The following is a 26,823-nucleotide window of genomic DNA, read 5'->3' as shown; positions in this document are numbered from 1 at the left end:
CATACAAATATAGGCAAAATCTTTAAAAATCTTCTTCTCAAGAATCATCGGGCCAAAGAAGTTGACATTTACATGAAAGCTTTCTGATTCAAGTTTGCAAAAATCGTGGCCTCCAGGGGTATTTGGGGCCATAATAGTGACTAAGGTTTTACATGCAAATATATATGGAAAGTTTTCAGATTTGGGCCAAGGTGACTCAGGTGAGTGATGTTGCCCATGGGCCTCTTGTTATTGGCAAGTCTGCTAGCCCTGATAGGATCTCTCTTCCTGGTGGAAGCCATTTTATATGATGACTTCAAACACTGATTTGTCAAAACATCTCACAGATAATTGTTACTAAACACCTGCTTTGATAACTTATCTGTGCACATGGTGATTGGCATTGTTTGTGTGGATCCAAGCTTGTATTACAAACTGGAAATTACATTCTAGAACTAATTTTCCAAACCAAACCCAGAAATCGGGTGAAAGGTATGACCTGTAACCCGAATGAATGCTTTTCAACATTTAAGGTACCCACAACAGATATTATCCCTGTTAGCCCGAATGTCAAAGTCAGAGGAGCACCGAACAGACCAGGCAACATATATAACATACCTATACTACCTTATATACCTTCACAACTTGAAACCCAAACAACTGAAAGAAAAAGGTAGGTACTGTGATTTACTGGAGTAAGTGATGCAGCCTTGTACCTGTGCATTTCTATTAATAAAAACCAAAAGCCTTAATGAGCACCTTTTTATGGAAAAACAGGATCCATTTGTAAGGACAATGTTAGAGTTTTTCTTTGTATATTTGATTGAATTTGATTTGCTTTTTTTTCCCCCCAGATCCTTTACCAAAGGATTGGCCAGAAGCAGTGCGATTTCATCTCTTGAAGAGATTTACACAGACCGTTAGAGGACAATTCCGACAAAGGTCAAATTCATTAGTCTTTGAAAGATTGAAATCCAGCACTAGGCTAGCAGATGAATTCACTCCACAATTTTGAACAATTAAACGTATCAATTTTACTCTCAATTTCACTTTGAAGATCATCTGGAATATTAATTCAAAGTTTTCTTCATGCTGACTTGGAAATTTAATTTTTTTTTCACATCACATGATTTTCAATGACAGCAAAGGTGTTTTTATTTCTTTTTATAAATGCTCTCCGGGGGTTTCTGTTTGAATGCTGACTTGTTAGCTCATGTAAAAGTGAGCTATTCTGATCACATTTTTTCTGCTGTCTGCTTATCTGTAAACTTTTCACATTTTTATCTTCTCCAGTACTACTGGGCAAATTTCATTTTTGGTACAAATCGTCCATGGGTGAAAGGGATCCAAGTTTATTCAAATGAAGTGCCATGCCCCCTTCAAAGAGGAGATAATCACAAAAATGCAGAAATAGGGTGGGGTCATTTAAAAATCTTATTCTCAAGAACCACAGGGCCAGAAAAGTTGAAATTTACATTAAAGCTGCCTGACTTAGTGCAGATTCAAGTTTGTTAAAATCATAGTCCCCTGGGGTAGGATAGGGCCACAATAGGGGAGATCAAAGTTTCACATACATGTACAAATACATATAGGGAAAATCTTTAAAAATCTTCTCAAGAACCACTACCCACTGGGCCTGTAAAATTTAAATTTACATACGAGCTTTCTGACATAAAGTTAAAACTGCCATAGCGACCCACTTTATTAAGCAACTGACTGTTGTATGTGACCGTAAAAAATTTCCCCACAATGATGGTACATTTTTCAATTACAGTGCGACTCCTACTTTTGATTTTGGTCAAATATGGCTATTCCAGGAATTATCATCCCTAACACTTTCATTTTAAAATGCATGGGTAATAGTTCAACAGTGCTCTTTTTTAGTAGACACTCTGAATCAACTATGTAATCAACATTCAGGGTCATGTGGGGTTAATTAATGAAACCGAAGTTGTTTTTTATTTAACAAAATCAAGGATCAGGGAATCAAGGCCATATACAGTATATACTCACCTATAAGTAAGATTTTTACAGTCTTCACGAAAAACTTTGTGAAGCACAGGCCCTTTGGGCCTCCCAGTATAATAACTTTGCAAGCCCGAACAATATTTTAATGTCCCAAAATGTTTTTTCTAATTTGACCACTTGTCATTTCCAAGGTACAAGCATGTTCTACTGTAGGAAAATACATATCCAGATGACCATAGTTAAAGAACAACTGACATTATTATATTTTATTTTATTTTTCAACAGATGACATCAGAAGCTCATGTTCTACTGTGTTTTGTATACACCACGTACAAAACATTGTTTTCTCCTGAATTAAATCTCAGCAAAGGCCCACCCTCGGTCCAATGGGGCTTAACTTTTCGATCTCTTTTTCTCTTTGTACTACTGGGTTGTTTTTTTTATTTATTTGGATCTGATGGTTGTGATTGCAAAATACGCTTGTGAGGTTTGGAATTTCACTGACGAGCCCCCTCCCTACATGGGTTGAATATTATTTTACGTCCCTCTTTAAAATATTTCACTCATATGGAGACGTCACCACTGCCGGTGAAGGGCTACATAATTTAGGCCTATGCTCGGGGCTTATGGCCATCGAGCAGGAAGGGATCTTTATCGTGCCACACCTGCTGTAACACGGGACCTCGGTTTTTGCCATCTCATCCGAAGGACCGCCCCTATTAGTCGCCTCTTACGACAAGCAAGGGGGTACTGAGGACCTATTCTAACCCGAAACTCCTTGGGAATCCCAACACGGACATTGGAAGTTCATGTAAATATATAGTATGTGCATGTATTTTTTATATATGCACATACTATATATTTACATTAACTTCCAGTGCCTGTGCCTCCCTATACTTCATAAAAGGCAGGATGGTTGATCATTTTTCGATGCGAAATTTCATTGCCACATTTAAGTCATGACAAAGTCTGAGTCAATCTCGCGCTATATTTGTAATATATACAAAACATAAAATAAAACATTTACAGGCCCTTCGGACTCCTGGGTTAAATATTTTTAGAAGCCCGATCCCGATTTTACTGGCCTCGGGCATCGGGCAACCGGTTAACGTCGAAGACTGTTTTTAGGTCACCTGAGTTTATTCAGGTGACCTATTGCAATTGGTTATCGTCCAGTGACGTGCATTAACAATTTAACATTTTTAACTTCTTCTTAATAACTACCAGTCTAATTCTTTTCATATTTTGCATGAAGCATCTTTTGGAGAAAGGGGACATAAATTGTAAATTTTAGGACTATAGTACCCCTGGGGCCCTAGGGGTGGGACCAAAACTGCCCAAAATTGACCAATTTTCAAAAATTTTCTTCTCAAGAACTACACATGTATAAGAAAAACTAAAGGCATGGTGATGGAGAGCAGGAAGACCTCTACCAAAATTGTAAATTTCCCCAAGGTAGGGGTTCTGACCCCAGGGCAGGACCAAACTTGGTATAAAGTGTTTGTGTAAAACACTTAAATAACATCTTCTTTAGTGCTGTTGATACTATATTGAAACTAAATAGATATTTAGAAAGAGCAGGTAGTTCTTTACTAAAATTGTAAATTTTGATGATCCCAGGGGTAGGGGTTTTGGTATCAGGGTGGGGCCATAATAGTCAGTCATTAAATGTGTGAACAATAGACATTTTTAACTTCTTTTTAATAACTATCATTCCAATTCTTTTCAAATTTGGTATGAAGAATCTTTGGGACATGGGAAACAAATTGTAAATTTCAGGATTGCTGCACCCCTGGGGCCTTAGGGACAGGATAAAACTGCCCAAAACTGACCAATTTTCAAAAATCTTCTCAAAAACCGAACACATGTAAGAAAAACAAAATGCATGGTGATGGAGAGCAGGAAGGCCTCTACCAAAATTTTAAATTTCATGATCCCCGGGGTAGGGGTTCTGACCCCAGAGTGGGTCCAAACTTGTTATATTTTGTTTATATGTAAAACACATCTTCTTTAGTGCTGTTGATACTAAATTGAAACTAAATGGATAGAGCCGGTAGTCTTTTACCAAAATTGTAAATTTGATGATCCCCAGAGTAAGGGTTCTGACCCCAGGGTGGGGCCAAACTTAGTATATCGAATTTATGTATAAGATTGCTGATACTGTGTAAAATCTAAATGCATACTTAGGAATAGCAGAAAAAGATATACAAAAAATATTGAATTTCAATCAAAACCCAGTGTTATGACTTTAGGATGCTTTTTTGAAGGCAGTGAAGTTTTAAGAACACATTTTGTTTTATACTGTTCCTGAACATTAGATTTAGCTTAGATATTTAGAACAGAATTTTTTTTCTAGATTTCATAGCCCATGGAAGTAGTGATACTTTTTCACTAGTATTCAGTTGACCGATAAGGCCTGTGGGCCTCTTGTTTTAACTTTTTCTTGATAAGTATTATTCCAATACTTTTCAAATTTGGTATGAAGCATCTTTGGGACAAGGGAGACATAAACTGTAAATTTCAGGATTCCTGCACCCCTTGGGCCTAAGGGGCAGAGCAAAAACTGCCCAAAATTGACCAATTTTCAAAAATCTTCTCTACAACTGCACTAATGCATAGTGATGTAGAGCAGGAAGGCCTAAGGATGGATAATATTTTGAAACATCCTATATATGCCTAATATTTTAGTCATAGTTGAATGAAAGGTCTAGTAATGGCACTTTACAGGATCATGACTGCCCGGCTTAAGGATAAACTGGTTTCCTATATACTGGTTCTCTGTCTGTACCTGGAAGAATTTTCCATAGAACTTTCAAACCTCCAGACTGACTTGAACAAAACTCGTGAAAAGTAAGTATCTGAATAAAAACATTTTTAGTAAACTCAGATGACCTATTGCAATCAGTTGTCGTCTGTCGTGTATTAACAATTTAAATTCTTGATAACTACCAGTTCAATAAAAAGGCCCAAAATTTTTCTTCCTATAAATGTGTCTGGAATTAACCTTAATCAGTGTTTTAAGAAAGTGAAATATATGTCAGGTATACTATGTCAACAAAATCGGAATAATATTCCTAATCGGATAGCACTTTGACATCATGAATAAGACATTTCTCATCTTCTTTTTTTCAAAATAAGCCTGAAAACTGTTAAATGTCATACAGATTATTGCTCAGGAAAAGATGTGCACATTTGTCGAGCAAATCGAAAATATATATTGTGTATTATTTTAAGATGAAAAAGATACTTGAATATGAATTTGCTCGACACATGCACTGTATATTTTCTGATAGGAAAACCACCTGAATTTGTGGATATTTTCATTGAAAATGGCATTTTTAGCTCTTCTGAGCCGAAGGCTCAAAGAACTAATCATATGGCCATATGTCTGGTGTGCGGTGTGTCAACTTTTTGGAAAAGGGGCTATATCTCAAGAACCCCTTGGCCAATTTTTGTCAAATTTGTCACAGGGTATCCTTGGCTCAAGGGCTTTCATTTGTACTAAAACTAGGGTTGTGACCCTTTAACAAGGGGAGATAATTAGAAAAATGCAAACAAAAGTAGTGGTTGCTAAAAAATCTTCTTCTCAAGAACCACTGGACAAATTATCACCAAACTTATGCATAAGGATGAGGATAGGTTGTAGATAAACAATTGTTCAAGGCATCATCCTTGGGCAAAGGGTGTGGTCTCAAGGTCACTTCAAAGATGACCTTAAATTTTGTTTTGTTAGAACTTTAATATTTTGCTTAGTATAAGTACTAGGATCATCAAATTTTGTCAGTTGATGCATCTTAGGACCTAATATCATGTTGTCTCAAAAGTAGGTCATGGTGACCTACTTTTTGAATTTTGCAGGTAATTAATATTAAATGGATTTTGATGCATATCTTGGACACTTATATACAAACATATTTATAACAAAATAAGTAGGTCACGACCTACTTGTTGAAGTTTGCAGACATTCAAATTTCACATTTTCAATTTTAGATGCATATTTTGGACACTATGAAAGCTAGGATCATCAAACTTTGTTAGTTGATGCATCTTGAAACTTCATAGTTTGTTGATGAAAAAGTAGGTCACCGTGACCTACTTTTGGAATTTGACGGCTACATTTTAATATTTCAGATACTATTTGACTTACAATTATCAAACTTTGTCAGTTGATGCATGTTGAGTCTTCAGAGTATGTTGACTAAAAAGTAGGTCACCATGACCTATTTTTGGATTTTGATGGCTATATTTGAATATTTCAGATACTATTTGATTAACAATCATCAAACTTTGTCAGTTGATGGGTCTTGAGTTTTCGGAGTGTGTCGACCAAAAAGTAGGTCACTGTGACCTACTTTTGGAATTTGACGTTTATATCTGAATATTTCAGATACTATTTGACTTCAATTATCAAACTTTGCCAGTTGATGCATCTTGAGTCTTTGGAGTGTGTCGACCAAAAAGTAGACACTTTTGGAATTTGATGGCTATATTTGAATACTATTTGACTTGTCAGTTGATGCATTTTGAGTCTTCAGTGTGTCAACCAAAGGTAGGTCACCATGACCTACTTTTGGACAGTTACATTTAAATTTTCAGGTACTATTTGACTTAACATCATCAAACTTTGTTAATTGATGGAATCTTGGTTAGTGAGATTTTTTGCCTGTTCTACAATGTATCAGAAGAGCGATTCTAGGCCCATGGGCCTCTTGTTGCAATTTTATGACAACTTCAAGCTCTTGTCACATGACATAAATCAGTTTGCTGATCAAACTGAGCGGATTTTGGGTTTGCTAATCTATTCTTTATTTGAATGCCAGGGTTTGAGCTCCGAGTGAAATCATTGATATTTTGGGCCAAATGACTTTAGAAACTGTACCTACTTCTTTGGTATGAAGCATCTTTGGAACAAGGGGGACTTCAATTTTAAATTTCAGGTCTCCAGCACCCCTGGGGCCTTAGGGGCAGGGCCAAAATTGACCAATTTTCAAAAATCTTCTTCTCAAGAACCGCACATGTGTATGAAAAACTAAATGATGGTGATGGAGAGCAGGAAGTCCTCTACTGAAATTGTAAATTTCATGATCCTCGGGGTAGGGGTTCTGACCTCAGGGCAGGACCAAACTTGGTATATAGTGTTTATGTGTAAAACACTTAAATAACATCTTCTTTAGTGCTGTTGATACTATATTGAAACGAAATTGATATTTAGAAAGAGGAGATAGTCCTTTACCAAAATTGTAAATTTGATGATCCCAGGAGGAGGGGTTTTGGTATCGGACTGGGGCCAAAATGGACAGTAATTAAATGTGTGAACAACAGACATTTTTAACTTCTTCTTGATAACTATCATTCCAATTCTTTTCATATTTGGTATGAAGCATCTTTGGAACAAGAGGTACATAAATTATAAATTTCAGGATTCCTGCACCCCTGGGGCCTTAAGGGCGGGGAAAAACTGCCCAATTTTCAAAAATCTAATTAAGAACCGCACATGTGTAAGAAAAACTAAATGCATAGTGATGGAGAACAGGAAGGCCTCTACCAAAATTGTAAATTTCATGATTTACGGGGTAGGGGTTCAACTCCAGGGCGGGGCCAAACTTGGTATATAGTGTTTATATGTAACACTTAAATATCTTCTTTAGTGCTATTGATACTAAATGGATGGTATGGATGGTAGTCTTTTACCAAAATTGTAAATTTGATGATTCTCATCTAGTAAGGTTTCTGACCCCAGGGTGGTGCCAAACTTAGTACATGTATATCGTATTTATGTGTAAGTTTGCTGATACTGTATAAAATTTAAATGCATGCTTAGGAATAGCAGAAAAGGATGTACAAAAATTTGTGAATTTCATAACCCAGGTTATGACTTTAGGATGAGTCCAAATTAGTTGTATCTTTTGACGTTTTAATGCTAATACACCTATTATATAAAGTCTTTCATTGGTGTATGCACTTTTGAGGGCTGTGAAGTTTTAAGAACACATCTTGTTTTATGGTGAACATTAGAATTTAGCTTAGATATTCAGAACAGGAATTTTTTTCTAGATTTCAGAGCCCATGGAAGTAGTGATACTTTTTCACTAGTATTCAGGTGACCGATAAGGCCTGTGGGCCTCTTGTTCAGTTGGATAACGGGACGTTTCGCACCAAAAGACATTTCATACTGAGACGATTCGCACTAGGATGGTTCGCCCCAATTTGCGGTGCGAAACGTCCCTGCATTTTCCAATTACTTTGGTTATTATCTATATAACTACATATCTAAGAAGTTTTGTCTGATTACATTTGATGTTAACATATATAGACAGGCATGATGCTAGTCCATTTACGTCGAATTTCCTCAATCAAATTAGATCTTGATTTTAATTAGTACTTGAGTGTGATTGAAGTTTCCTTTTGATATATAGCATTCATATTTAATGATATACAAGCTTAAACATTGTATATATGATTTATGGTTGCATGTTCAAGTAATACAGAACATTCAATTTTTCATATTTCTTAATTGAAATTATTCATGTATATCCAGTAGCGGATTTAGGAGGGTATATCTAAGGAAATCATGGTCTCTTATTTAGAAAAGCAATCTTTCTTCTTTTTTTTCACTCTCAGAGAAAAAGATTAACAACTTGGAACAAATTCAAATGTTAATCTGGTACAGCGAAATATATTTTTCAAACAGAACACCATTCAATTCTTTTAACACAACAACAATTTTTTAAAATCATCTATATTAATGTATCTGGTATTGTATATGAAATTTTCATATTTTTGCTAATGCAAAAATTTGATCCATAAACCTCACTTTTTTCTAAAAAAAAAAAAATAAAAAAAAAAAAATAAATAAATAAATAAAATATTCCGTTTTCAGTTTCATAGCAAGAAATTGTGACGTGTGACTGTCATGATTCCTCTTAATGTAGAGAGAGAGAAAAATTACTTCCGAAAATTGACATTGCTGCAAAACTCTGAAGCGAAACTAAATTCTATATTATAAATTCTAAAGTCTACTCTCGGTTTATGGTCATGGAGCCAGCAGTATATGTTGCCTTAACAAAAATGAAAACACCAGTCATTTCATGTTTATTTGAATAAACAGTGATTATTCTTTCAAAAATTCATGAAATCACATATTTGTCACAGAACACATGAAATAATGATTTTCCATACACTAGATACAGAGAGATATATACACACACGGATCATTCCTGTTCACAAATGGAGATCGTAGACACCAGAATACAAGTCACCACATATCTTTAAAATATGGGACGCTGTAATTCTTTCCTGCATGTAACGTTCTGACGCCTCCTCGATCCTTTTCTGAAGCGATAGAGATATCAAAGGACATATGTTATGGTTAATGACACCAGGAAACTCCTTGAAATTAACATACCTTCCTAAATATTTTTAACCAATCGTAAATTAAAACCTCAGTGTCGTCGACAGCTGAAATGTGTGGAATCACCAGTCTGGGTGGGGTTGCTGCGTGCTCCACTGTAGTTGACTGAAAAACATCCTCTGACACTTCCAATGGCTTAAAAACAACAACAAAGTAATTGTCAAATATTCATGTATATGATATATAGTAAAGGCGAGAAAGAGATGATATATCAAATTGTTATACCACATTGGAGTTGTAATCATCTGGTATGTGAAATCTTCCCTGCTCCTAACCAAGTCCCTGTATCGCTGTCGTGTAATACCTATATAACATATCTTTAATATATTATTCTGTGCGTTACCTGTTCAACATCAATGTTATGCACAAAATGTACACATCTATATATACTGTGGGTATATGATACAAATACCTTTTGAATGGCATCAACACAAATACGGAATCATACTCGGTTTTGTTTGTTTGATTTCATTTCTTCTTACTGAAATGACCATATTAAACGTACCAACTAAAGGCTAAAAGAAAATATTTTTTGCTGTAGGTTTACAATAGGTCAAGCCTATGTCAACTTTACTTTAAATTAATAGGCATAAAATGCTAATTCTATATAAAGTAGAAGCACTAAAAACTTGATTTATATTCCATAAGCTTGATATTTATTTGCGAAAATTATGATATCTATATGACAATTTTTAAATTTATATTCGATAATCTTGATATTTATATGCGATAGATTTTCATTATATTCAGTAAATCGTATTACTTATATTTGATAATATGGCTATTTATATTTGATTATCTTATTATTTATATTCGATTATTTTTGTTATTTAGACACATAAACGAACTTGATTTTTATTCATACATCAAGAGACACGTATTACATTCACAAATATCACATACTACACACTTCGTAAAAACCATAATTATTAATATCCTACATTGTTAACAAGAATGATACACTGTACTGAGAAAAATGTTTTACATTTGATAATCGTGTTATTGAAATATTCGATAAATCTTGATTTATATTCGATAATTTTGATATTTATATTCGATAATCTTGATACTTATATTCGATAAATTTTGATAATCTTGTTATTCATAACTGTAATTTTCCCTATGGGAGTTAAAAACCTTTTCTCCCATTGTTTGATTATAGATTTGATCTGCACTAATTTTGGTTCATAGTTTAATTGTGGTATCTTATCTAATTCCATGTCAAAATGTATTCCTAACAAAGTAAATCGGGTGGTACATGTACCCCACCTAAGCCTGTAATTTGGCAGCAAAGTTTCATTACTATATTTTTTGGAACCTAATCATATTACATGAGTTTTTTCATAATTGATATGTAGTCCAGATATTTCTGAAAAATAATCTAAAGTTTTGAAAGTTTCTGCGAGAGATTATTCACTGCCATCAAGGATAAGTGAGGTATCTTCCACTAATTGTGAGATCTTTTTTTCTACATTATAACCCTCTACCTTTCTTAAAGTCATTAAAAGATATCTTCAAGGATATCATTGAGTGATCTGACCTATAACTAGGTTCTATAGTACACATTTCTAGCCCAGACAAAAGAGTCTCGGATATTAAAAAGAAATCTAACCTACTTTGTTCCAATGGAGTTTTTCTTCTCCATGAGTATCTACGAATATTTTCATGTAGCTGTCTAAATGGGTCTATGTAAGAATTACTTTCCATAATTTCTAAAACTTTATCTCTTGCCTTTGGATTATTAATATATTTGTAGTTATAATAATCCAAGTCTGGGTTTAGAACCAGATTAAAATCACCACACCAAATGATATTACTGCATTGCATATCATCAATGTGATTTTGTATATTTTCAAAAAATAGTGGTGTATCATTATTAGGACCATAAATAGTACAAATTAATACTTCATGACCTTCTGTACATGCTTTAAGTATAAAATAATTTCCATCAATGTCACCCTTTTCTATCAGAGGTTTAAAGTCAAAATTATTATTGATAAGAATTGCAATTCCCCTGGAGTTTGTAGAATATGAACTGAAGAAGCACTGGTATCCCCACAAGTTCCTTATTTCATCTTCAGTATCATGTGAAAAATGTGTATCTTGCAAACAATAAATATTACACTCTAAAGCTCTTAGGTAGTTAAATACGTCCTTGCGTTTCGCAATATCACCTAAACCTTGGCAATTTACTGAAATAATTCTAACCATTCAGATTACAAAAGGGAAAAAATAAATAAATAAACTTACTGAGACTAAAGTGATACCCACTGGAACCATGTTGAAGTTTGTTGACAGAGAAATGGGGATGGGATGTGCGAAAAAATTTATTTATATTCGATAGTCTTGTAATTTATATTCGATAGTCTTGTAATTTATATTCGATAGTCTTGTAATTTACATATTTATTCAATGAATTTTGATTTATATTCGACAATCTTGATCAATAAAATGAATATAATTAACAAGATTATGAAATATAAATAAAAAATGTCGCATACAAATATCAAGATTATCGAACATACATCAAAATTTTCACATATAAACATTTAGATACAGTAATTGAAAATAAATCAAGATTTGTATAATATTGCGACGTTTAACATTTTCATTTACCCGACATCTTTGCTATCTCTGCTATGTACGGATTGAAGAGATTATTTTAATTTTATTTTTATTCATGTAGTATATAAACGGAATCTCATAATTGAAAGGAGTCTCCTCATTATATTCTCCGTGGAAATGACATCTGGAGCATCTCCAAATTATTATCGATCCCGGCAAACGCAAATTACAGATGCAATTTTAAACTTAATATTTGAAGTGGTACCGCGATCGCGGTAGTTGTCTTTAATCTCGCTTAGACCACGTACCTAGTTTGTTGAGAGTGTTAATCCCATTATAATTCCACCTGGTTGATTATTTTTATAACAGATTATTAACTTATTTTTAATCTACAAATTAAAGAAAATAAAGACAATCACCAATGTAAATTTAATATCTAAGTGCGAATCGTCCTAGGGCGAAACGTCTTAGGGTGAATCGTCTTTTGGGGTGAATCGTATCAGCACGAAACGTCCTCAGGTGCGAAACGTCCCGTATTCGTTCAGTTGCACAACATTTTTTTACCAGTTGTAGAAACCACTAATGATACAATTACGCTTAATGATACAAACTACATTAAAGGACACATTGCATGTTTTTAAACTTTTTAATTTTTTCAGCAAAATTAATTCATTTCATGCCTAAAACTACTTTACATGTGTTTTAAATGAAACAGTTTGCGTAGTTTTCGAGTTTGAAAGCGATGAAATTCAAATCTTGCGATATGCATATTTTCTTCGATATTTTACGCGCCATTATCTGTGACGTCATATGCGACCTCGAGCGAGAAGATTTGAAAACAGTTGTTAGCCATTTCATAAACAAATTAGATTTAATTGACAAACAAACAATTATCACATTGACGGCTTGTAAATAACACTGCATTAGGGTGTTTTGTGCCGTTTAAGGGTGTACTTGCTGTCAGTAGAGAGAATTTGGACTTGTTTTTTTTTTTTCAATTTTCGAAGGAAGGTACATGAGAAACAAGACGTGAATATTTTTTGTCGGCACAAGGACTTTGCCATAAAAAAAAAAACCAGTAGAATTTGTTCTTGTACCTTTTCAAACAAGTACTCGGACAAAGACGTAGATAAACTGCGAAAAAATGGTTCTATCGAAGCTACGGCACTGTTACATATAAGGCCTACAGCATATGCTTTCCGTTCTGCTCTCAAATTCAATACACACTCGCACCAACTGACCTTCACCTTGTAACAACATATAGGCAGACCTTTGCTAGCAGTGTCTACCAACTGGTAGTTTAAAAAAAAGAAAGTTAAAGATAAAAGATAATTGAACTTTCAATTATAAATAATAAGATATGATATTTCCCAACTTTGAATTGAATTATAATGCTTTCATCTTTTTAAGGAACGCGTGTACGTAACAACAACAGCACACCGCGCTCCCACTTCCTAAGTAACAACGTATATAGATAAAAAATAATAATGATTAATAAAATTGCTTGAATAAAATAATTTAAAAGTATTGTGATTTTCACAATAAGTTTGATCATTTTTATCATTTTTTTTTTTTCTTTCGAAATGCACCCGTGACAGTAGGCCTAGTTGTCAATGATGTGTAATCGTATTGTAATTTAGGCCTATCTAAATCCTCAAAAAAATAATTTGATAATAATTGCACTGTTTATTTTAGAAAAGCAACAACGCTAATTACAGTTGTTTACAAAAATGGCATTACCAAATAGTGTTTAGACAGTGATCCCATGTAAACATCATTTACTCGCAAATTTATGCAAATTTCATACTCGCTTTCCTCGCTACATTTGGGTCGCTATTTGTATGCACTGGTGGCTAAAAGATATAAGACTCGGGAAATTTGTCAACATCGAAATAAATGTTATCCAAGGTAAATAGGCCCCTAAAACCCGAGTTTTTAAACATATCTAACACTATTTTTACAACAAGTTGATCAACGAAGGTCGCATATGACGTCACTGTACCACGTGACTGCCTAACTATCAGAAGAATGTTTCCTAATGATTATATAAAGTAAAATAGAAATATTACAGAACTTGAAACAAAGATGAAGTTATACAATGATGGTCTTGCACTCCGACTCTATTGCATGTTTGTTGTAATCAAATAGCCTGGTCTGAATGCAAGGGGAGTCGGAATTACATGACACCCGTTTTGATAGTTACATACGTAGGTCTATGAATGTACAGAGGTTTCTTTTAAAAATATGGTAGGATAAGTGATAACATTGTTTAAGAATCATAGTTTTGGAAATCAATGCGCCCCTTGAGTCCAAAACCCGGGTCCCCTTTTCATATTACCGAATCCGCCTCTAGAAACAATTCTATAAATAGCATTTGATACTCGCTCTGCACACCGACAAAAGATTCAGTAACGCAGGAGTACTAGATTTTTTAAGCGATCGGTCAATTTATTTTTCTCAAAAACAACATAAATGAGAGTTTTCTTTGTCTAACACATATCGCACGGAACGCGCAGAAGTATTAAGAAACAGAATATGCCCCATACTTTGATTTTGAATGAAAGGAGATCTAGTTACTTTTCTCAAACACTTAATATCGAGTACCTACGAAAATTCACATGGATGTTTGTTTCATAAGCTGAATTCAAGGTTTGAAATAATTTGAGAAAGAACCATGATAATCTGTCACAAGAATACATAGGTACAGGCAAATATACCTGTAATTACAAGTAGATCTAACTATATATCATTTCATTTCCATTGTACCACAGGAGTTTGAAATTTTATCGATAAAGTTAATAAAATGTACTTGATTGACCAAGCCATGAGATATGCGTACAAACTCCTGTGGTTATACCAACGATTCTGATTGACTGCGTTTTTGTTAATCGTTTCATTGACGAGATACTCATACATGGACAGAGGTATCACAAAAAAAATGGAAGGAAAACTTGCGTATTATGCGCTACGAAAAGAAAAATATATTCATTCCATTACTGAATCTTTTCACGGTGATAACGAGCGTTTAAAAAAAAGTGTATGGTAAAGATCTACATAAAAAAATTATATAATTCATCATTCAATCTAATTAAAATTAGATCCTTTGATCCGCTCATCTACTATCGCAACAGCGATAGCGATAGTAGATGAGCGGATCAAAGGATCTAATTTTAATTAGATTGTTCATCATTCGGATATGAATAAATACCTAACTTCAATTTATTAGTCGGGAACAAATGATGGAAAACTGACAACCAAGTCCGTGTTTGATGGTCTAAATTATAAATTAATAACTCTTTCTTCTGTCTTTATTGGGGGGGGGGGGGGTACTTCAATTATACAGACTTGTACTTACGCATTCACTGTGGCAGTCACCGCTTGCCACGCGTTTTCCTTTTCGTATTTCCCACTCTGGGAGCCTTTGAATTTCCCTTCAATTATTTCAATTCTTGAAGTTACTTCTTCGTGAAGAATTTCCTTCTCCAGCCGACTCCAATAGAGCTCATGGTTGCTGCTTTCTGAACTTTTACTAATACGCCGGTTTCGAGATACGTCCGAGTTATTTCCCTTTGGAGAACTCTCGTACATAGTAAGGCGCGAAAGAATTTGTTTACTCGCGGGAGTGGGACAGATATTCATCACAGTGTAAGTGAATGTACTCAGTAAGTTTCTCATACGCTGTTTGATAACCCGAATTCGACTGATACACAAACTCGGTAAGTGATAAGTATTTAGGGAGTAATTAAATACATAGAATTCTTATCCTATCACGTTATTTCGCTGGTCATAAGTACCATATCCAAGATATTTCTTGCAAATATGACATTGTTTGTATGTTTCCTCTTCGGTAAAACATTTCTTTCGATAGTATTTAGTATTTCCCACATTTACATATTTAAAGAGAAGCCGCTTTTAATACACTTCATCGTCTTCCTCGTTGGCTGCATATCCACTCTGTCCCACTTAGTCATTCAAAGTTCCACTAAATGCATCTCCTATACAGAAGAGTTCGTATCTCGAAACTGGCGTATTAGATTAGCGATATCCTTTTCGGCCATAGCGTTTTAATAGCAGCTGACTTATAGATGAAACGACGTAATTGACGTCAACAACGTCAAATTTGACGTAACAATAGAAAAGTTGTAAAAAAAACAACAACATAACAGCAGTATATTTCTTTAATTTTATATGCATTGCGCAATATTTAGTGGGCGTGGCATTGCAAAATATAAAATGTAAACAACACATCCCATAAGTCAACCAATTTCCTGCTCAGTTTCCATGGTAATGATCTCGGTTTCTGTCTCAAGTTAGAAATTGCTAAATGAGCTAAAACTAGCTTTATGACACACCAAAAGTGAGACGGTCTAAGTTGAGTTTAGAAAGTGAGATTTTTTTTAAATTAATTTCAAAAGTGAGCTAGCTAAGTTTTATGGCCCCGGAGCCTGGGCTTAGATTTAAGTCCGTATTGTGGCTAATTATCGGAATACTTCAGCGAACGAACAGTTCAGTTGCAATGCTTAATGATACAAATTCTTAAGATCACCAATTTTCACAAGAAACACACTATAAAACAAATATTAAGGACAGAATAATCTTGACTTTCTTTTATTTTATGAAAGTTAAACATAATGGATTATTTCAATAACTTTTACATAAAATATATCACCAATTCTACAAAAAATCAAATATTAATTAACATAATTGGATAAAATATCACACAAATTTGAAGACCTATTTCATCAAAAAATTCAACCTAGGGAGAATATCTGTATCAAACTTTTTTTGAAATTACTGATGTACCGGTACATTTGAATCACATTTTTGCTTAATTTAAATGGAAAAAAAATGTGTGGGGTAGTGTACATTGGAACAAAGATTTGAACATTTTGTGGTCCCCCCCCCCCCTTCTTACACTGTCATACATTTTAAACAATAACAATATATGATTTGTTATAAAATGTGTATTCTTCAATTCATATTTACAAATTCTATATATACTACTCAAAATTTGATAAGGATCATAGATATTTTTCTGTTTAAAAAATTAATAACTGCATAACTGGCAATATTGTGTCCAAGTGAAATCAAAAACGTCTTCAACAAACCTGCACGTGCATTTCATGCCATGGGAAATGCGTTTCTCATCACAGTTTATGCTTTTGCTACCATTGCACGGTTTTCACTCAGGCATCGGTGTCTGATTCTTTCTAAAATTTCAAACTCACTTGAGTGTTTACACTACGTTTATCAACACAATGCCCCCTCAACGTGTAAGGCGTCGCCTGACGACAGAACAACTGGGCAGATGTATTGGAATGCTTGACGCTGGTTATTCACAACGTGATGTTGCAAATGTACTAAACGTCAGCCAGAGCATTGTAAACAGGGCCTGGAACCGACAGCAAACTTTTGGTACAGCAGCACACCGACATGGGGGTGGTCGTCAGAGATCGACAACCCAACGCCAAGACCATTTTGTGGCTCTTCAGGCACGACGCCATCCCTTCTGGACAGCAATCAGCCTACGTAACGACCTCCTGAACGCCTCGGGGATGAATGTATCCACTCAGACGATACGGAATCGGCTTCACAATGCAGGTCTCAACTCGAGAAGGGCATGTGTTCGAGTCCCTCTGACTGTTCGACACCGGCGGGAGCGATTGGACTGGGCTGAAGATTATGTCACTTGGACACAGAACGATTGGGTTCAAGTTCTGTTCACCGAGGAGTCTAGGTATTGTTTGAACTTTACAAACAGGAGGCACCGAGTGTGGCGACAACGTGAACGTTTCCATCAGTGAACATGACCGTTATGGTGGTGGTTCCATCATGATCTGGGATGGAATCAGCAGGGATGGAAGAACAGATCTTCATGTCCTGGAGAGAGGAACAATGACGGGGGCGCGGTACCGGGATGAGATCCTCGATGTTTACGTCAGACCCTACGCTGGTGCTGTTGGCCCTGAGTTCATCCTGATGGATGATAACGCCCGTCCTCATCGCGCCAGGGTGGTGGATCAGTACCTTCAGCAGGAGACAATTGTCCGTATGGACTGGCCAGCGCGCTCGCCGGACTTGAACCCGATTGAGCATGTATGGAACATGCTGCAGGTTGCCCTTTCACGCCGTAGAGCACAATCCACGACTTTGGCAGAGCTCGGAAACGCCCTCGTGGAAGAGTGGAACAACCTTCCCATTGGAAACATCCGGGTGCTTATTGACAGCATGGCTCGACGTTGTCAAGCCGTCATTGATGCAAGGGGAGGCCATACCCGGTATTGACACTTCATCGACTAAGTGTAATGATGGACTATCCCCAAAACTGTGTAATTCTTTCTCTGGTTTGCTGTTAACGTTTTGTAATGAAATGCCTTTTGGTGTTGTTATCAGATTTCAAGCATTCCGTATTGATAAAAGTTCATGCCGTTCATGAATTTTCATTCATAACCTGAGTAAACACGTTTCTGGGTCAAATTTACGTCTTTTGTTATGTTAATGGTAAATTACACACATATAACCTAGTGATCCTTATCAAATTTTGAGTAGTATATGTATTTCATTATATGATAAATAGTCAAAAAACATAAATAATATATGCATATATACAATACTTATTCATTTATAACTAAATAATGTATAAAACATATGCCCCTGCATCAGTGTCTTCTAATTTCCATGCACTGTGACCTTGATCTTTGACCTTCTGACCCCCCAAACTGATAGGCATCTTTCCTTCTTTGTACATATCCATATGTCCAAATTTGGTTTGAATAGAATGCAAAGTACTCGAGTTATTGTCCAGAAACCAGTTTTAACAGTCAACTTCCATGTGGCCATGGGGAAGAAATCTGCACTTCCTGGTATGGTTCTTCATATGAAGATAGCACAACTCATCCCTCTCACTGTGGTTACCAAATGAATGTAGCTAAAAAGCAAACATTGGAACTCAATTTCTATCAATACTGTAAATTCTTAACAATAGAACAGAATATACTATTAGGTTTTCCACCAGACTGCTAATACACCAATTTCAACTAACTCCAATTTTTGTCTAGTCAGGGATTATTTTTTAATGCCTTGCTCAACAAATTGTTACACTAAAAGAATTTCTTATGCAAAATGTTATATATGAATTTGATTGTGCATAAATGAATGTTTATGAAATATATGCTGATATTCTAATCAGAATTTTTTTTAAATATGCATTTTCAATACCCTATAGAAAAAAAATAACATAATTAAACCTTTTTGACAATTACACTTTGAAGGAATAATTAAAATAAAATTTTGATAAAATAGTTTAATTTTCCAGAACTGATCAGAAACAAATTATCGATCTAGTAGCCCAAATAGAAACATGATATCTATGCATGTATATATAGTCAACAAAATTATCTTTTGTTTTAACTAATTTGTACGGCGCACCATAATTCTCTAGATGGGAGAAACCCCCTTTTCCCTTTGAATTCTTTTTAATGAATTAAATTCGCTGTATACGTTGGCAATTTTTTTTAAAAACAATGATATAGATTACACTTTTTAATCAAAATGATGCTTCAATAATGATAGCCTACATTGAACGTTAGGGGAGAGATTCGCTCATGACCGACTAGGCGGGATCGGGAAGATCGCAGATCAATTTAGGTACAGATCTACTTAGTTTGTAGATTTTATTTTCATTAAAAAAAAATGTCTTGTATATTGAAAAACTTACAAATTCATTCAGCACTATATCAGCAACCTCTGGCTCGGGTACTACATCGTTAACATTCTTCAATTCTTCCCGTCTGACACTATGTACAGTACTGTACTTTGTCACCATGTGTGTGGTTGTGCCTGCTTGTCTGTAATTTTCTTTGTCTGCCACTCGCTTGTGAGAATATCGGATGCAGCCTGATCTCAATAAGTGAAATCTAATTTTTATTTTTAATTATTTTGTTGACAATGTTTTTTAAAATCATTAGTTATAATCATATCGACAGTATAGTTTTCCTTATATACATGTACTTTTTCGAATTGAGAGGAAAAATGGTTTTTTGCAATTATTAAAAGGTGTCCATAAGGAAAATAAATAAATTGATGTCAAGAGACGAATTTCTCATGTATAGAATGTAATTATCAAGAATTAAAGACAAAAAACATATAATTATGAATTTATTATTTAGTTATCAAATTCTGTTTGATTGCTTGAGTTATTTGGTTTGAATGCCATACCAGCATTACCTGTTTGTTTCAACCATCATACAGTTGTATTCAGAATCTATGTTGCTATATAATAATTACGCTTTAATACTGGTAAATGAATGGTGCGGGTTGGGTGAGCATTCTCTCTAATGCTTGAATATCATACACATTGCATTTAAATGAAATTTTCAAATAGGAGATTATAGTTTATTAGCGATAATTAACTTTATTAATATCTCTGAAAATTATCCAGAAATAAACGTAATTGGAAACGGAATACATCCATATATTACTTCATTGTTTGTGTGGCGAGGGTTTAGAAAAAAATCAAATAGGAGGGATGAACTGTTGCGGAATTATGGGGGGAATGCACCCAGCGTGCAACTCTCTAAAACTGTCATATTTTAGATTTTTATTATGCTCACCATTGTTCATGCATGACTAATAGATGTGGTCAAAGGTCAAGGTCACAAGATCAAAAAAAGATTGTATCACAAGGTTTTGTCCTAAAGAATCTACTTGTATATACAAAATATGAAAGCCCTACTTTGAATAGTTCCGAAGATATTTGATAAGTTACGTTTTTAACAAGTAAGTTAAACTATAAGGTTACAAGGTCTTAGTGTGAAATGAAAGGTCTTGTCATAAGAAATCTATGTACGAAATATGAAAGATCTACCTTAAATAGTTCAGGAGATACTGAATAGGTCAGATTTTTAGAGTAAAGCCAAGGTCAAGGTACAAGTTCAAACTTCTCGGAATAACAAGATCTTGCATTAAAGAATCGATATGCAAAATAAAGCGCTACCTTAAATAGTTTAGGAGATATTAAATAGGTCAGGTTTTTAAAATGTAGATCAAAATTCAAGGTCAAGGTCACAAGTTTTAACTTTACAATGAATAATAAGGTCTTGCCACGAAGAATCTACCTACAAAATATGAAATCCCTACCTAGAATAGTTCCAGATATATTTAGTACGTTTTGTTTTCTTAAAAGTAGGTAAAACTTATAGTTCAAGGTCACAAAGTCAAAAGCCATGAAATGAAAGGTTTTGCCATCTGAATTATATACACAAAGATCTACCTTAAATAGCTCAGGAAATATTGAATAGGCCAATTTTCTATTAAAAGTAGGTCAAACTTCCAAGTTAAGATCACACCATTGCATCACATAAAAGGTCATGCTGTAAGAATGTATCTACAAAATATGTAAGCCCTAGCTTATATTGAAGAGATATATTTAAAGATTTTTCCTACATATACATGTGTGTCAGAAAGCTTTCAGGTAAATTTTCTGGTTCAGGGGTTCTTGAGAACAAGATATTTAAATGCCCCTGTCTTATTTTGCCTTTTCATGACTATTTCCCCTTTGGAAAGGGAATGGCCCTTAATATGAACAAACTTGAATCCCCTTCACCCAAGGATGATTTGTACCAAGTTTGATTAAAAATTGGTCGAATGGTCCTTGGGAAGATTTTCCTATATATTAGCATGTAAAACTTTGATCCCCTATTGTGACCCACCCTACCCCCTGGGGCCATAATCTGAATAAACTTGAATCTACTCTATATCAGGAAGCTTTCATGTAAATTTCCACTCTTCTGGCCCAGTGGTGTTTTAAATTACCCCTCCATATTTTTGCATTTTCTTGATTTCCTCCCCTTTACCCAAGGATGATTTATGGCTTTGATTGAAATTGGCTCAGCATTTATGGAGAAAAAGTCGAAAATATTAAAAGTTTACAGACAGTCAGACAGACAAACAAAATATGAGAAAAAAAGCTCAGGTGAAGTAAAAAGTTGATCTGCGTGATTGGTGATTAGAACATGCAGCAGATCCCAAAGGGGGGTGTTTAAAGGGGCCCAACAGCCCTATCCACAATCCACAAATTCATAAATTACAACATTTGATCTAATTCCAAGTCTCAACATCGTTGGAAACCCACGGTCGGTCGCTCTCCGTATACCTCCGGTGGGACACAACGCCGATATTTTCGCATAACTCATTAAAATGCATGGCCTTACGTGACCTATCGAGGACCAGTGGGAATCGCCGTAAGTATTCCCGGAACTCAAAGTGTCAGCTGTAATGGCGGTGCCCATGAAAGTGTGTGTTTTATATGCCATTATAATTTAAACAGTATTTTATTATGAATTACATAATAAGGATTAGGCTGCAGACAATGCCTATATAAGTCTTCTCCTTATTGTGCCATTATCAAAGATATATAGATGAAAATCCAGATTTGGCACCCAAAATGGCTGATTATTTTGGCTAATACTTCACTTTCACATGTGTGCCCTCCCCCCTTTCGGAAATCCTGGATCGGCCACTGGTATATTTATTATCATCACTGCTACAATGATCATATGCATGATACAATTTAAAAATTAGATGCCAATTTGAATTAAAATATGGTCTTACAGTCCCATTCACATGTCATTTTGTAATTGGCGTAGGTGAGACATTGTGTTTTCACAATGTAAAGAATGTCATAATTACTGGTTCAAATTGTGCCGACAATACAACTGGAACAAATTATGGCAGTGACTTATTACGCAAGTAAGTTTAACATACCTATATAAACCGATGTAATACCAAGTCCGTTAAAAAACACATAGCTCCCAAATGATGGATAAAAGTGGCGAGACTACGAGTGCTGAACATGAAGACCTCTACATAGACTCGTACACAGTAGTAAACACTTGGCAGGGTTTGACACTAAGGCACGTCCGACCGACCGAGTCTACTAAATGATATGTCCGGTCGGGTAAAATGTCGATTTACTAGTCCGACTGGTCATGTTAAAAAAATAAACAAGAAACTTTACTTTAAACCGTAAGATATTTTATTCTTAACTAAAAGAAAATAACTGTAAAGAGTTTGCAAGCAATCTTGAACCGTGTGATGGAATAATCTCTATTTTAGTTCTAATAAGTCGCGGTCGGAAGTGATGTTTTACGACATCTACTCGATGTTAATTTTAAACGGTTTATTTGAATTGACTATAATAAAGTGTTTATCAAGTTAATAAATTACGTCGTAAACAGCTATTTATCGGTGTTGACATATTTGCGGGAATGTCTCTATATTTAAATACGACTTCTCGTCCTCAAGGAAAGACGTCCCAGGAGAAAAAAGAAAAGGTTAGGAAGAAACAAAGCAGGAATTATGAAATATAAATTAAATAAAAAGCCGGTTGAGGTCATTTTATACTAAAAAGACTAAAGAATATCGGTGCCGGGTAGAATTTAAAGAAACAGAAAACGGGTTTGAAAATCAAATGGTCCCTGAAACAGGTCCTGTGTATATTAAAACTATAAAAAAGCATGGACAGGTAGATTTCTACCATGTTCTGCCTCTGTGTATTTCTTTGAGTACCATGGGATATAGCAATTAACACTTTGGTAGACACTGGCCACTCCAGGTAAATAACATCTGTCATGAGATGGGTCTTTAAGATATTTTTGAGACAATTAAATACGTTTTGGTTCAAACGTAGCGTTTGTCATTTAAATTAAGTATTTAAATAGGGAGAAACTATCAATTTTTTTTCTGGAAAGTTGGTCAGGGCTAGTGGATATAAAGTCAGGTCTAGTAAAAATCATTTGAAGTAGCCCGACTGGTCTAGTGCTCAAAAAAGTAAATGTCAAACTCTGCTTGGTAACACATGCTTTTTCCTCCCCTGTCTTTATAGACACGAATACACCCTCCGCTTCGATAATGCAGATAAAGCATCTTGCTGAAAGTTTTGTAACTTGTCCAACTTAAACATAGTCAGCGTCTTCGCTTCGAAAGCATGTTTTTCTATGCTCCCGAGGACTGAAAATAAGGTGATTTTTCATTGGTTGAATATCGCAATAAGTGACCAATCGCATATAGAAGGTGAGACGCATCTTCCAGCGAAAATACCGGCGTTGTGTCCCACGGGAGGTAAACGGAGAGCGACCATGGGTTTCCGACGATGGAGTCTCAACTGCTTGTATCATAAATTATAAAACTGAAATACACGTATAGGAGTATATAAATAGAAGATATATTAGATGAAACAGAAACTGTAATATCACGTAGATTTAGAACTTTTTGATTAATCAATCCTTCTGCCACAAAATATAGTCCCTGCAAAACCCTATCAAAATTTGAATTGACACAATATTTTTTTCAACTGGATGGGGTTCAGTAATAGATGTGTAATATGTTTGCACCAATGGGATCAGTATTGAACCAGTAAATACTTAGTTGTAGCATCCTACGCAGTTGTGCTCAAAAGCTCGGGAGCTAACTTCCTTATTAAGAAGGAACGAAGTAAGACGAATGCGTTTCCAAATCTCGTTTTTGCTTTTAGAAACATAATAATACTGAGAAACAGAGTAAAAGTAATAGGTTCCCAAACTTCGTTTGGGGAGTATAATTTAGTGTCAGAAGATGCTTGGAAATGGGTAGACTTGGGTAAGAAGTAGAACATTGTAACTTACAAGAGACAATATCTCAGAAATGCGCACATTCATACTTTTGTACAACCGGGGCATAATATTGGGTAATTATTGAAATAAGTCTTCTTCACAAGAGTTATATATATATGTGTGTGTGTGTGTGTGTGTGTGTGTGTGTGTGTGTGTGTGTGTGTGTGTGTGTGTGTGTGTGTGTGTGTGTCACATTTCTGATATGTTCATACATATATTGTTGCACTTTGTTGATTTGAAATAAAAATGCAACAGCATTTGTTTTATTTTAAAGACTCTCATTACATTGCCAAGCCCTTGGATGCACCATTAAAGTAAAGAAGCTGAATACAGAACATGGTGGTCTTCTTGTTAGCTGGGCAGCCCTCTCCCTTCCTCTCCAACTGTCTCCAAGGAAAGGAGGACAACGAAAATCTGCTAGATAACCAATTAAGAATAAAATGTGAAATCATTGCGATTGCTATCTGTTTTGTTGTTGTACAGGGCCGTAAATTACATGGAGGCGGAAGAGGCAGCTGCCTCCTCCAACTTTTGAGCCAAAAAAAATTAAAATTTAAAGTTCATTAGAATTTATGTTGTTTCCAATAACTAAGAACATGATACCTCCCTTAAAAAGCATTCCAAATCTTTCTTTTAGAATGAGTTAGTCAAGTAACATCTTAGAAGGCCCTAGAATCAAGGATTTTGCACGAAACGTGTTCAGTGTGCACAAAATGTGCTCAGCGTCTGGGGGCCTGGGCGGCCCCCAGACCCCCGCCTAATTTCCTGCCTCCTCCAAATTGAAGGTTAATTTACGGCCCTGGTTGTAGTGTGACATGTGTCAGCTGTATACATTTTTACACTTTCAGCTTCTTCTGTTGATCAGCCAACCCAATTTTAACCAATTTTGGTATAATGCATCTATGGGTAAAGGGGAACAAAATTTGTGAATTTCAAGGTATTTGCCTCCTTGGGGCCTAAGGAGTGGGGCCAAAATTATCAAAATGAATGCAGTCTTCAAAAATTTTCTTTACTCCTGGACATCAAACAATCAAACGATTTGTATGATTATAATAAGTAGTGAGCCCTCTACCAAAATTGTAAACCCTGTGGCCCCTTGGTTCTGGATTCAGGTCCCAGGGTGGAAATAAGTCAGTCATGTATTGAAAATGATTTATATTCTTTCCTTTTGGACATCAAGCAGTCAAATCGTTTGTATGATTATCAACGAACCCTCTTATTCTGTTGTTGGTTGGTTGTAGATTGTTTAACATCCTGCTTGAAAAAAATTCCCTCATATGGAGAAAAAAATTCCCTCATATGGAGACATCATCATTGCCGATGAAGGGCTGCAAAATTTAGGCCTATACTTGGTGCTTACGGCATTTAAGCAGGGAGGGATCTTTATTATGCCACACCTGCTGTGACATGGGCTCTCGGTTTTTGCATTCTCATCCGAAGGACCGCCCCATTTAGTACATGTAGCTTCTTACGACAAGCAAGGGGTACTGTAATGAGGACCTACCCTCTTATTATACCCCCCGCAACAAGTTGTGGGAGGGGGGGTATACTGGAATCGGGTTGTCCGTCCGTCTGTAGACGCAATGGTTTCCGGGCTCTAAAGCATTATCCTTTCCACCTACCGTCACCATATCATACATATGGACTACCCATGGGATGAAGATGTTCCCTATCGATTTTGGGGTCCAAAGGTCAAGCGCACTGGACATCGAAGTAGCAATATGGTTTCTGGGCTCTAAAGCGTTATCCTTTCCACCTACAGTCACCATATCATACATATGGACTACCCATTGGATGAAGATGTTCCCTATCGATTTTGGGGTTAAAATGTCAAAGGTCACACGCACTGGACATCAAAGTAGCAATATGGTTTCCATTTAAATTCTTTAACGGCTTTTTTCATCGCATGGAGATGCTGTGTTCCTAGATACCTTTTGGATCATAATACTGAAGTTTTACCTATTACCAACACCCTTTGGGAGATTGGGGTAAGCGGGGGGTATTCTTAGTGAGCATTGCTCACAGTACCTCTTGTTCTGTCTGGAACAGCTAGATAAACCTCGCAAATCACAACACATTGTGAGTGACGTAAATAACTAAAATTAAAAATACAAAATGTGTTTGTAAAATACTGATGTAACGTGTCCAGCCGAGCGGTCACTATTTATCTGTGGACATGTACCCGGTTACACTCGGGATTCTGCAGTGCATATGATTTACAGGAATGCCTGTTGTCTACGAGGCAAGAAA

At 35.4% G+C, this 26,823-nt stretch overlaps 1 protein-coding gene across 5 annotated transcripts in view; it reads left to right on the top strand.

The window, feature by feature from the left end:
* LOC125679942 (DNA-directed RNA polymerase I subunit RPA49-like) overlaps positions 1-25,025 on the top strand; it is a 146,898-nt gene extending 121,873 nt beyond the window's left edge. For 4 of the 5 annotated variants that reach the window (XM_056154401.1, XM_056154399.1, XM_056154403.1 and 1 more), the window contains 4 exons: positions 513-652; positions 834-921; positions 4,675-4,797; positions 24,848-25,025. In XM_056154401.1, the coding sequence (XP_056010376.1) occupies positions 513-652; positions 834-921; positions 4,675-4,797; positions 24,848-24,998 (502 nt within the window). In that variant the 3' untranslated portion in view covers positions 24,999-25,025. Of the gene's footprint in view, positions 1-512; positions 653-833; positions 922-4,674; positions 6,029-6,284; positions 8,849-24,847 lie in introns of those variants that run through there. The other variant, XR_008800007.1, reaches the window with a different exon arrangement.
* The last annotated feature ends 1,798 nt before the right edge of the window (positions 25,026-26,823 follow it).

The sequence above is a fragment of the Ostrea edulis genome, chromosome 2, assembly GCF_947568905.1.
Source record: "Ostrea edulis chromosome 2, xbOstEdul1.1, whole genome shotgun sequence".
Taxonomy (NCBI): Eukaryota; Metazoa; Mollusca; class Bivalvia; order Ostreida; family Ostreidae; genus Ostrea; species Ostrea edulis.
The sequence above is the reverse complement of the archived record's forward strand: the minus strand, read 5'-3'. Positions and strand labels throughout refer to the sequence as shown.